The sequence below is a fragment of the Oncorhynchus keta genome, chromosome 35 (assembly GCF_023373465.1).
Source record: "Oncorhynchus keta strain PuntledgeMale-10-30-2019 chromosome 35, Oket_V2, whole genome shotgun sequence".
NCBI lineage: Eukaryota > Metazoa > Chordata > Actinopteri > Salmoniformes > Salmonidae > Oncorhynchus > Oncorhynchus keta.
In genome coordinates, this window is record NC_068455.1 from 58957068 (window position 1) to 58969692 (window position 12625).

The 12625-nt window shown below is 43.0% G+C and overlaps 1 protein-coding gene across 2 annotated transcripts in view; it reads left to right on the forward strand.

Annotated features, from left to right (window-relative positions):
- focad (focadhesin) overlaps positions 1–12625 on the forward strand; it is a 63173-nt gene that overhangs the window by 35747 nt on the left and 14801 nt on the right. For both annotated transcript variants that reach the window (XM_035753029.2, XM_035753031.2), the window contains exons 16-28: positions 1864–1998; positions 2165–2215; positions 2303–2386; positions 2887–3031; positions 3893–4081; positions 4435–4556; positions 6758–6850; positions 7021–7109; positions 10032–10073; positions 10445–10553; positions 11223–11339; positions 11549–11787; positions 11962–12051. In XM_035753029.2, the coding sequence (XP_035608922.2) occupies positions 1864–1998; positions 2165–2215; positions 2303–2386; positions 2887–3031; positions 3893–4081; positions 4435–4556; positions 6758–6850; positions 7021–7109; positions 10032–10073; positions 10445–10553; positions 11223–11339; positions 11549–11787; positions 11962–12051 (1505 nt within the window). The remainder of the gene's footprint in view (positions 1–1863; positions 1999–2164; positions 2216–2302; positions 2387–2886; positions 3032–3892; positions 4082–4434; positions 4557–6757; positions 6851–7020; positions 7110–10031; positions 10074–10444; positions 10554–11222; positions 11340–11548; positions 11788–11961; positions 12052–12625) is intronic.

Sequence of the window (12625 nt, forward strand, 5' to 3'; positions counted from 1 at the left end):
GCCGTTGGCAATAACCTCCATTGTCAACCAATTCAAAATAGATAAAGCCGACAAATAAAAACAGTAGAAAATATAGCCTACTGATAAAAAATTATGGTTCTTTCAATCACATTTATCTCTCTACTTTGCCTGTCTGCCTCCCTTATCTGTCTTGACTTTTGCTAGTGAAGTGCAAAATTCTATCAAATCCTCACTGGATTCTGCCCAAAGCTGTAGCTAGCAAACCTGCAATATTGTATCAACTAGCCTATTCTGGGCTCTCAGAGTTTCCCCCAGTGAGCTCGGACAAACAGCTGTTTTTGCACAAGAGAAAGGTAGGCTATTTTATGAAGTTTCCACTGGATATATGGGATGATCCGATTATGATATTTTGCTCTTTCACATGGAGGCTTGGTGATTACCGAGGGGTAGATTGTTTGAGGAACTCTTAAGTTATCATTCGCAATGGATGTTTAAAAAAAACGACTTTGTTGACTTAAGGTGAGCTTCTCAGTAATGTATTAGTGGTGGTTGTGGTGACTAAGACAATCAGAAAGAAAACATCCCCAAATGGGCACTCCTACAAGGTAGGCCCGTTGTGTGCGTGCTGAGGCAGGCGTGCTCCCTTATCATTAACAGGACAGAGAGACCAAACAAAAGACAATGGGACAAAGAAAAAAAAGACAATGGAAAAAATAAATGATAGTTATAAAATAAAACTCAAACTTGTTTCTCACAAGTGTAGCAGGTTGTGAACTCTACAAATGACAGTTCCACTCCGAAAATGAGAATGCAAAATAACTGTAGGCCTAATAATATAAATGCGTTAACATAAATGAATGTACCCAAATGACAGGGATTAACAGTACATTTGCTATTGGTGACAGATGTAATGGGGAATTGCTAAAAAGAAACAGTCAAAGGGCCATAAATTCACATAGAACAATGAATGCGCAAGTATTGGTGGGAGACAGCGGAGTGGATTCTGGAGATTTGAGCACGTACATTTTGGAGAGCGAGACACACCTACAGGTTATCTTTGCCACACACCCCACTTCTTGTCTCATTGTTTAAAATTATACTCAAGGCGCATTCTCTTCACACACTTTAGATGCTTTTCACTGACCGCAACAGCTCAATAATCAGCTAGGCCTTTTGCCACACAGCTGCCTATGAAGGACTTCCTCATATGCCATTTCATACCTGTTCTATTGGTTTTCAGATCAACTTTCTTTCGCCCTCTTTCTAATTTTCTAATGGAGATCTGTCATATACCTCTCGCATCAGGTGTGCTGTTTACATTTTGTCATTTAGCCGACGCTCTTATCCAGAGCGACTTACAGTTAGTGCATTCATCTCTAAAATAGCTAGGTGGGACAACCACATATCACAGGCGTAGAAAGGACATTTTTCCTCAACGTAGCTCTCAGATTCAGAGCTAGAAAGGGGGTTCCGCTGGTGGTGTTACGGGGGTCAAGTGCAAGTGCTGATTTAAGTGTTTATTTTCCCCATTTTTCCTGTGAATTGCATTTTGGCAACTGTTTGAAAAGGATGTTTTATTGCCTGCTTCATTACAGGAGTTGCATGTTTTGTTAAGATTCTGAACACCGTGAGTGAACGCCCTAAAGCATATCTGTCCGGTAAATTTCTCAAATGGCTGGTAAAATTAAGATATTCCCGTCGCGTTGTCCGGTGCCACATTTGCCGAACGGAAACCCTGACGCACACACACACACACACGCATGCACACACACACACGCACTGCCACTAAATTCTGAATATGAATACTGCCTTACTTGGTATGTGCTTGTTACAATAAGCATAATTCAATAAACCCCCTAAGTTAACGTTGTCTTCAGGTGGTAAACATTGATGTTTTTCCAGGTGGTGGATGTGGGCTCCACATGGACAGCTTTGGGCCCTATGCTGAGCTGTGACTCTAGACCTCTGGTGGTCAAGGCCATAGCAGAGCTCCTGGCTCTGCTGCCACAGCTCACTGTCAAGACAGAGGAGTACGAGGTACAATACAATACCTGTCCTCCAAATCTGTGGACTATGTATAACACACCTGGGGCCCATATTTTAACAATGGCAATTTTAACAATTTCTTTTTTTTTTGTGCAGCATTTCATTTTGATGTGATTTGAGGCCTTTTCGCCCTTAACTATGGCTTGTTCTCCTTCAGAAACTCAAAGAGCAGGTTGTCAGCTTTCTCTGGGGCTACGCTCTCAACAAGGTTGGTGGAGAAATCAGCCTGCTTCCCAGACTAGCTTTTCCCAGATCTCTGTGCATGTTTTTGTTTTGATGGGTTTGTGTGTTCCAGGAACCTGAGGTGGCCAGTTGTGGATACAAGGCTCTGTCAGAGTTCTCAGAGGCAGCGCACACGCTCCTTCACCTCCCCGAGCAGGTGAGAGTACCACTGGATAGACGACGCTCTCCCAATGTTCCTACAACCACCTATCAACGTTATGTAGTAGTAATTAATCGCTGGAGCGGCAGGTAGCCTAGCGGTAAGAGAGGCAGGCCAGCAACGGGAGGGTTGCCTGTTTGAATCCTAGATGACATTGTCTGCCGTTGTGCCCTTGAGCAAGACACTTAACCCGCCACAGCAACCGCTCCCCGGGCACCCAGTGTGGTAGCCCCCCGCACCTCTCCAAAAACCTGTATATGTATCGGCAGGGTTGGGTTGAAAGTGGAAGTCAAAATTTGTATGGACCTTTGTGTGCAATCGATGAAAAGTTGAAGTCAAAATTTGTATGGACCTTTGTGTGCAATCGATGAAAAGTTATCTTAATCTGTTTTTAATCCATTATACTCATAATTAATCAAATTGTTGTTTATCATTGTTGTGTAATGCAATCAGTCAGCCAATCATGTCTTTGGTATGCTGGTTTGTCTTCCTGATAGGTCAGGCCAGTCGCAAAACTTCCTGAAAGTGTGGAGGAGGAACAGGTAAAGGAGAAAGATGAGGAGGAGGAGGAGGAAGATTTGTCCATTCCAGGTCCATCCTATGTGAAGCTCCTAGGTCTCACATCCATCTCAGTCCTGCCAGGTAGAAGCTGCTCATATCTAATATACCCCACTTCTCTAACTACCTTGGTTCTTTCCTTTTCTGTCCTTTTTATAACTACTGTACTGTTAGACACATATACTCACACACACACATGTGCTCTCTCTCTCTCTCTCACTACAACTCTTTAGATTCACAGCAGTACTGAGCACCATGCCAACTTTTGAGGATGGGACTAAATGTTTTCGGATCTTGATTTAATAGTGTATTCGATTTAATGCAGCGTTTAAATTGTTTTGTGCGAAACTATTCAGCAATACCCCCCGAGGACTGTCTCTACATGCTGAAACGCAGCACCACAGAGCAGTTGACTCAAATAAATCAGAAATTCTCCCCCAATCCCTCGACAGCCTCTTTCGACCAAACTCTACCCCACTCCAGTTTCCAGCTCCAATGTAATTTAATGAAGCGTGTCAGTTATATTAAACGATGAGGAATTCTGAAAAGTAAACCGACACTCAATGTCCTTTTGTCGACGTGCTTTGTTCCCAGATGCCCCGGGACACTCCTTTCCTTCTCTGCCTCGTAAAAATAAACTGTGTGTTTATACCATAGTCTCCCATTGTGTGTGAAACTGTGAATACTCTTCTCTGCTCTTACACGGGTTGGGGACATCCATCATGGCATCCATTATATACAGTATGTTTGCCCAAATTCAAATAGTATTTGTTTTTATTTCAAATAGTGTTTCATTTAGCCTTCCTGAGTGCCAGATGGGTGCGGTTTGCACTTTTGACACTTCTATTTTGTTCCATTGCAGACTTCAACAACAGAATTCAAATATGCCACTATCGCCTCTTTTCCAATTTCTTTCTCTTTCTCTCCCCACCCCCCTCTGTTCAGCATTTGAGCTCTTCCTGACCTCACTGGTGAGGCAGGAGATGAGCCAGATGCCCCGTGGGGTGTACCACTCTGCCCTGAAAAGGGGGAGCCTCCGGTCAGACCAGGGGAAAACGGTGGCAGGGATCCCAGGCTTCATGCTGAAAACCTATGAGAAGAGCAAACAGCCTGGTCTCAAACCTGGCCTGGCAGGTAGGTACCAACACACACCATCAATAAGAAAAATTCAATAACAGGGAGTCCGCTGGTCCTTAAAAAAAATCTTAAATTACTTTATTTAAGGCCTTAATAAGTCTGCTAAATTGTTGACATCCCCTGTATTGAAATATAAGGATAAATTAATAAAATCAGGAATTGGCTAGTCAGTTAAAGGTATGCAAAATGAATAATTCTTGACTGCATGAGTTACTATGCATTTAGTCGACTGTTCATGAAAATAAAGGTTACATTTCTCAAATTAATATTTATAATTTATTTGACTAGGACCAGGTTAGCCAGGTTTTCCAAATGTAAGTTTTATGTGATATAATGTTTGTGTTTTACAGCTGGCCTCCTTCTCTCCTTTGACTTGCCCGTCCAGACCGACCGAGATGGACGACCAATCAACCGCTTCCTCCTCAGCAGGGGGCGGAGCTACCAGCAGATGTTAGCCACTCTCATTCACGAGGTGACCTCCCCTATCTCTCTCTGGCTGAATCCCAAATCACCCCATTCCCCTCGGCCCTCCATTTGTGCATTCACATGCACCTCTGCTATTTGCACAAGTGTCCCAAAGCTGAGGGAGTGAAATTTATTGAGGGTGTAGGGGTTAATTAGACCCTCGGATAGCAACTTTGGACGAGCCAGCAAAGCTGCCGGCTTCAGATTTGCACTTATAGCTTACAGCGGTGTGTGCATTGCTGCGCTTATAATGTGAACAAATAACCTAATAGTTTATCAACATTTTAAGCTAAATGTTCTCATCTGTTGCGCCAAGCTCGTTGCTTAAAACATGTTTTTTGATGCTAGTGATTGTATTAATTTGGGATCCATCGCATCCTACATCTGTCTCAGACTATGTTTGGAATATTTATTTCTCACACAGAATAGAATAGGTCCTTTTGTACTATGTGGGATAGTAGATTGACATAGGCTAGTGCTTTTGCTGTTCGGTAGGCCTACTCATCTTGTTGGCTGATGGAAAAGTAAATGTGGACAGTTCTTCCAACATCTTCAATATGTGCCTCGGAATTGGAAAAGTATGTGCGCAATTTGCATCCCCAATGTGTCTGTCTTCTGCCTGTGAGAAAGACCCGATCATGTGACTGAGCACCATGTGAGTAAGAGGTGCTTCGGCACATAGCCGGGAGAAGGGAATTTTAATTATTATATTCAGCCCAAGGGCACAACGGCCACTGGCCGCAAAAAGGCATGTATTTTTTAGGGGGCATTACGGCCACACAAAGGGCATGCAGCCGGGAAATTCGAGGCGTTATCAAGTGCTTGTCAAATTGTGAATGAGAGACTGATGAAGTGTGTACAGCCTGCACAAATCATCATTAGAGTTGCATCATGCAGCCTTAGAATGTATTAAAAATCTAAACGTTATGGCCCAACATTTGTGTCACAACTAAAGTTGCATAAATAACTATAAATGAAGAAAGTAGGAGGACGTGTTTCTTTGTTAACCGCTCAACACAGAATAGACGCTTGGAGAAAATGTCCTTTCTGTTTTATTCAGCTAAGTTCGATTGCATTCTTCACAATATAAAGTAATGCCACAGAATTCTAAGCAAATCTTGTCTGCTAAACTAACTAGTGTAACCCACTGCCATATGGCTTAGCCATATCAGGGCCATGAGACCAGCAGTTGTTTGCTTGACAATCACCGGCTGACAGCCCTAGTTGTACGCTCCATTGACAGTTTAAGGCATCCTCATCATACTACACAAACGGTTTATTTTAGCAGTCCTCTCATCAACCTTCCCTCTCAAGTGTTTTGTTTATGAGTTGCTAGATATGTTTGTGTACACTCAGGCTTACTCCCACTAGACAGGAAAAATGCTTTCTATGAATACTCCACACCAAGGTGTGTGATGATCTTTGGAAACATGTACAGTTCTTTTTATATAAACGTGTTTAAAGATGGATGACCTACGTCACCATTTTCTGTTTATTTGTACACATACTGTTCTGAAACAGATACATTACCGTCCATGTCCTTGTATTTGAAAGAAAAACACGTTTTTTTGTCCATTACAATAACATTAAATTGGTCAGAAATACAGGGTAGACATTGTTAATGTTGTAAATGACTATTGAAATAACATCAAATCGATCAGAAACACAGTGTAGACATTGTTAATGTTATAAATGACTATCGTAGCTGGAAACGGCTGATTCTTTATGGAATATCTACATAGGCGTACAGAGGCTCATTATCAGCAACCATCACTCCTGTGTTCCAATGGCACGTTGTGTTAGCTAATCCAAGTTTATCATTTTGAAAAGGCTAATTGATCATTAGAAAACCCTTTTGCAATTATGTTAGCACAGCTGAAAACTGTTGTCTGATTAAAGAAGCAATACAACTGGGCTTCTTTACACTAGTTGAGTATCTGGAGCATAAGCATTTATGGGTTCGATTACAGGCTCAAAATGGCCAGAAACAAAGACCTTTCTGCTGAAACTCGTCAGTCTATTCTTGTTCTGAGAAATGAAGGCTATTCCATGCGAGAAATTGCCACTGTGTTTCTGATCGATTTGATGTTATTTTAATTGGCTTCTCTTTCAAGAACAAGGACATTTCTAAGTACCCTAAACTTTTGAACGGTAGTGTGCATGTATGAATGTGCATACATACTCAGTGTTTCTCTTCTCTGTGGTCAGGTGAACATTCAGCCATCAGAGTGGCATCGGGCCCTCCTCCTACCCCAGGCCTGGCGAGGGTTCATGAGCCGAGCGTACCATGCCGTCCTACAGGTGTGCGCGTGCCCTATGAATAGAGCATGTCTTTCTGTTTATCTCTATTGAGTTTCCTGGTCAATTTATGGTCATGGTTGCCATATGAATGCGGTTGATTTGCGACCATGGTTGCTGTACCGGTATCGTGTATGTGGTTGCTGTGTGGTCATGGTTGCTGTGGTCATTAGGGCCGTCGGGCAGAGCTGGAGATGCAGCAGAAGCAAGGCAAGGAGAGTCCAGAGGAGCTGCAGTACAAACAGCACTGTGCCTGGCTCTGGTGAGAACACACACACACCTGTCTTTAAAAATGCTGTTCTATTCCACCATAATCCAGCACATTCCATTGGTCCCTGTAGCCGACAGTATGACATTTTTTAAGACTATGGAACAACAGGACATGGTTGACCTTTGCGGAGATGGTCATTTTCTGAATTACTTCCTCTGTGGCATCCACCATAAAGCCCTGTCATTTTGACTCCTCTCCCTATAATCAAAAACATCTCAGCTCTTAACACAGATTACTCTGCCCTTTACCATTGGGTAAAAGATGCAGAATTAGGCAACATTCCTGAATAAATCTAGTTAGTTTCTGTCACTGACTTACACTGGAATTACATTACAAGATTGACAATAGTGTTAATAGTTTTTTTCTAATTTGGATGCCAGTCTAGTAATGTAATTCCAGTGTATCTCAGTGACAAACTACTAATTAGATGTATTAACTTCCTAAAACAGCTCTCTTCTCAAATGAGGGGATCATTTGAAGGCTAATCTGCCAGGAATATGGGCTACATATCAATAGTCTAAAATAGTTTCCTCTCCTCGTCACAATATTCTGGTATCTAATTATTTAAAAATATATATATATGCACTTTAGCAAACACTATCCAAAGGGACTAATAGTCATGCACACATACATATTTCGTATGGTTTGCCCCAGTGGGAATCGAAACCCACAATCCTGGCTTTTCAAGCGCCGTGCTCTACCAACACCGCCAAATAGGACCACTTTTCTACTATTAATGGCTGACAGTGATATGAGGGAAATGTGCACAGCAGATTCTTCCAAAAGGTTAACTGAAGATTCCAGGCATACTGGATTAAAACAACTGGTCCATCCATCACCTCAACAGAGATCACTATACCAGTCCTTCATGAGGTAGTCACCTGGAATACATTAAGGTGTGCCTTCTTAAATGTTAATTTGTAGAATTTCTTTCCTTAATGCATTTGAGCCAATCAGTTGTGTTGTGACAAGGTAGGGGTGGTACACAGAAGATGGCCCTATTTGGTAAAATACCAAGTCCATATTATGCCAAGAACAGCTCAAATAAGCAAAGAGAAACGACAGTCCATCATTACTTTAAGACATGAAGGTCAATCAATCTGGTACATTTCAACAGCTTTGAAAGTTAATTCAAGCACAGTCGCAAAAAAACATCATGCGCTATGATGAAACTGGGTCTCATGAGGACCGCCACAGGAATGGAAGACCCAGAGTTACCTATGCTGCAGAGGATAAGTTCATTCGTGTTACCAGCCTCAGAAATTGCAGGCCAAATACAGTTGAAGTCAGAGGTTTACATACACTGAGGTTGGAGTCATTTAAAAATGTTTTTTCAGCCATGCCACAAATGTCTTGTATGTTACTATAGTTTTGCCAAGTGGGTTAGGACATCAACTTTGTGCAAGTAATTTTTTCAACAATTATTTACAGACAGATTATTTCACTTATAATTCACTGTATCACAATTCCAGTGGGTCAGAAGTTTACATACACTAAGTTGACTGTGGAAAATTCCAGAAAATTATGTCATGGCTTCTGATAGGCTAATTGACATCATTTGAGTCATTCAAACTCAAACTTGACATCATGGGAAAATCAAAAGAAATCAGAGAAAAAAAATTGTAGACATCGTCTGGTTCATCGTTGGGAGCAATTTCCAAACGCCTGAAGGTACCACATTCATCTGTACAACATTTTTTTTTTGGGGGGGGGGGATTTTACCCCTTTTTCTCCCCAATTCCGTGGTATCCAATTGTTGTAGTCGCTACTATCTTGTCTCATCGCTACAACTCCCGTACGGGCTCGGGAGAGACGAAGGTCCTCCGATACACAACCCAACCAGCCGTACTGCTTCTTAACACAGCGCGCATCAGAGGGTACACCGTGCACCTGGCAACCTTGGTTAGCGCGCACTGCGCTCGGCCCACCACAGGAGTCGCTGGTGCGCGCTGAGACAAGGACATCCCTACCGACCAAGCCCTTCCTAACCCGGACGACGCTAGGCCAATTGTGCGTCGCCCCACGGACCTCCCTGCCGCGGCCGGTTACGACAGAGCCTGGGCGCGAACCTAGCACAGCTGGCGCTGCAGTACAGCGCCCTTAACCACTGCGCCACCCGGGAGGCCTATCTGTACAAACAATTGTACGCAAGTATAAACACCATTGGACCACGCAGCCGTCATACCGCTCAGGAAAGAGACGCATTCTGTCTCCTAGAGATGAACGTACTTTGTTGCGAAAAGTGCAAATCAATCTCAGAACAACAACAAAGGACCTTGTGAAGACGCTGAAGGAAACAGGTCCAAAAGTATCTATATCCACAGTAAAACGAGTCCTATATCGACCTAACCTGAAAGGCTGCTCAGGAGGATTGGGCCATAATTCACCCAAATTATTGTGGGAAGCTTGTGGAAGGCTACCTGAAATGTGTGACCCAAGTTAAACAATTTAAAGGCAATGTTACCAAATACTAATTGAGTGTATGTTGACTTCTGACCCACTGGGAATGTGCTGAAAGAAATAAAAGCTGAAATAAATCATTCTCTCTACTATTATTCTGACATTTCACATTCTTAAAATAAAGTGGTGATCCTAACTGACCTAAAACATGGAATTTTTACTTGGATTAAATGTCAGGAATTGTGAAAAACTGAAAAAATGTGGGTATGGTGTATGTAAACTTCCGACTGTAACTCCACACGTACACCAGCGGGAACATCGGTGTCAATGCATGTTCTCAATGGGACAGACATCCACCATGTGAGTGATGTGCTACGCTCAGATGAAAAGAGACTGTGTGCGTGCGTAATCGTAAATCAAGACATGAGAAGATGAAACATTCATCCCCTCGTCCAGCGATAGACTCTAAATCATCCTCCTTGTCTTCCTCTCCCCTTCTCTCCCTCTACACAGGGTCAGGGACCAGCTGACTGATGTTGTCAAATCTGCAGCAAAGTAAGTCTGTCTCTGCATTGACATTGAATTTCCCACCGTGTCAAGTGTATGCATTAACAATGTAACTTGTCGCAATTATATTGCATTTATAATTATGGTAAGGGCTTTTACCGATTTGTTTGTCTGTTGATAGCTTTGGTCTCAACAAAACAGTGGAACTATTCTAGACTAGGTCAGTGCCATCATTCAAACCCTTGAAGCAGGTGGGTTTGTACTGGACTGGAACAAAATCCCGTACGCACTTAAAGCCCCCCAACACCAGGATCGAGGAGCAGTGGCCTGTAGCCACACTGTTTGGTTGACGATGGCGGTGAGTCCTGCTACTGTTGTCATGGTAACCCTGTGTTACACCTGTGTCTCCGTGGCGATAGGGACAGTCCGGTGGTGCAGGGGAACTCCATCTTGGCTCTGAGCGGTCTGGCTTCGGTCCTGGCCAAATACGAGAGCAACATGCCCGCTGACACGGAGGGAGGACTTGGGGTAAGAGCAGACTCCACACGTTATGGGAGCATTGTATTTTATAGCACTGGTACTTACCTGGTATTAACTAGGAAATGATGTAGTGTCAAGGGATACTAGTACCCTGGTGCCTAGTAGTGTTTGTTATAATGAATCTGAAGAGAAAACAACAAATAATGCATGCTAAGGTTGTTACTGTATAATTACAATTTTACCATGTTATTTCTTATTATAAACTGGGTGGTTCAAGCCCTGAATGCTGATTGGCTGACAGCCGTGCTATATCAGCCACGGGTATGACAAAACATTTATTTTTACTGCTCTAATTACGTTTGTAACCAGTTTATAATAGTAATAAGGCACATCGGGAGTTGTGGTATATGGCCAATATACCACAGCAAAGGGCTGTATCCAGACACTTTGCGTTGCGTTATCCCTAAGACCAGCCCTTAGCTGTGGGTATATTGGCCATATTACCACACCCCCTCGTTGCCTCATTGCTTAAGTAAATAGCTGGTCATTTCTGGACCATAAAATAAGAAAGGAGTGTCTCTGAAAGTATCCCATTGTTTTACCAGATAAATGTCCTAATAAATATGAACTGAAGAAGGACCACAGTCATCTAAAGCTTTTACCATTTGGGTGGTGCTGTAACTCTCCCCTCCATGTTTGTTGTGGTATATGCTGTAGGTGGGCCCCGAGATCCTGTCCACATCCACCTGGCTGGCCATGGTCCTGGACACTCTCCTCAGCATCGTCAGCAGCAGCTACAAGCCCAGAGGACAAGTCTTCCCCTGGTTCCTACACGTCAGTACACCAACCAAGCACAACAACTAGAATTATCACTGAATTATGCTGGCATCTAAATCATGCTATATTGATGCTACATCATAAAAAGAAATGGAAACCTGTACACTGTTGTTGAATGTTTCTACAATACCATTCAACAGTATGGGTAGGCTTATATTTTTTGATTGTTTAATTAGTATTTTCTTCAACTTACTGATCCTACTTAGCGGTCCTACTCGGGAGAGAACACGGCCAGTGCCATCGCCCGCTCCTGTGCCGCCCTGGCCCTGTCCCTGGTGGTGCCCGTGCTAGTTGCCTGGCACAAGGACAGCGTGCCACAGGTCCTAGCCACCCTGAGGGCGGGGCTTCCCGGCTCGCCCACCGCAGACGACTCCCAGGCCGTCCAGTTCCACTCTGGCCTGGCCCTGGGCATGCTGCTGTCCTGCCTGCACCAGGAGAGGCTCAGGTAGGAGGCTTGCCATGGGGGTAGAGATGGGGTGGTGTGTGTGTGAGAATTGACTCTTGAGGTGTGTGTGCGTGCGTGTTTGTATTGTGACATTGGATGTCATCGGGTGTTATTGTGTTTCTGTGTTTTTCCAAAGCATTCCCTCTGTTCCTTCCTTCTATCTCTCTGGTTCAGTGATGTGTCAGGTCAGAAGATCACAGAGCTGTTGATGAGTTCTCTAGACACTCTGGAAGCCTGCTGCTTTGACAGCAACCTGGAGTACAAGTGAGTGTGTCTGAATTGCATCTAAAAAAGTGTTCAATAAATATAAGATATGAGAATGGCTGGATTGACACTGCCCTACTATCTTATACAGTGTATTCGGAAAGTATTCAGACCCCTTGACTTTTTCTACGTTTAGTTAACGTTACAGCCTTATTCTAAAATTGATTAAATTCATCAAAATAAAAACAATCAATCTACAAACAATTCCCCAAAATAACAAAATGAAAACAGGTTTTTAGAAATGTTGGCTAATTATTTTTTTTTTTTTAAACATTTTTTAAACATACCTTATTTACAAAAGTATTCAGACCCTGCTATGAGATTTGAAATTGAGCTTAGGTACATCCTGTTTCCATTGATAATCCTTGAGATGTTTCTATAACTTGATTGGAGTCCACCTGTGGTGTATTCTATTGATTAGACATGAGTTGGAAAGCTGTCTTATATTGACACAGCTGTCAATATAAGGTCCCACAGTTGACAGTGCATGTTAGAGCAAAAACCAATCCATGAGGTCGAAGGAATTGTCCATAGATCTCCGAGACAGAATTGTGTCGAGGCACAGGGGGGGGGG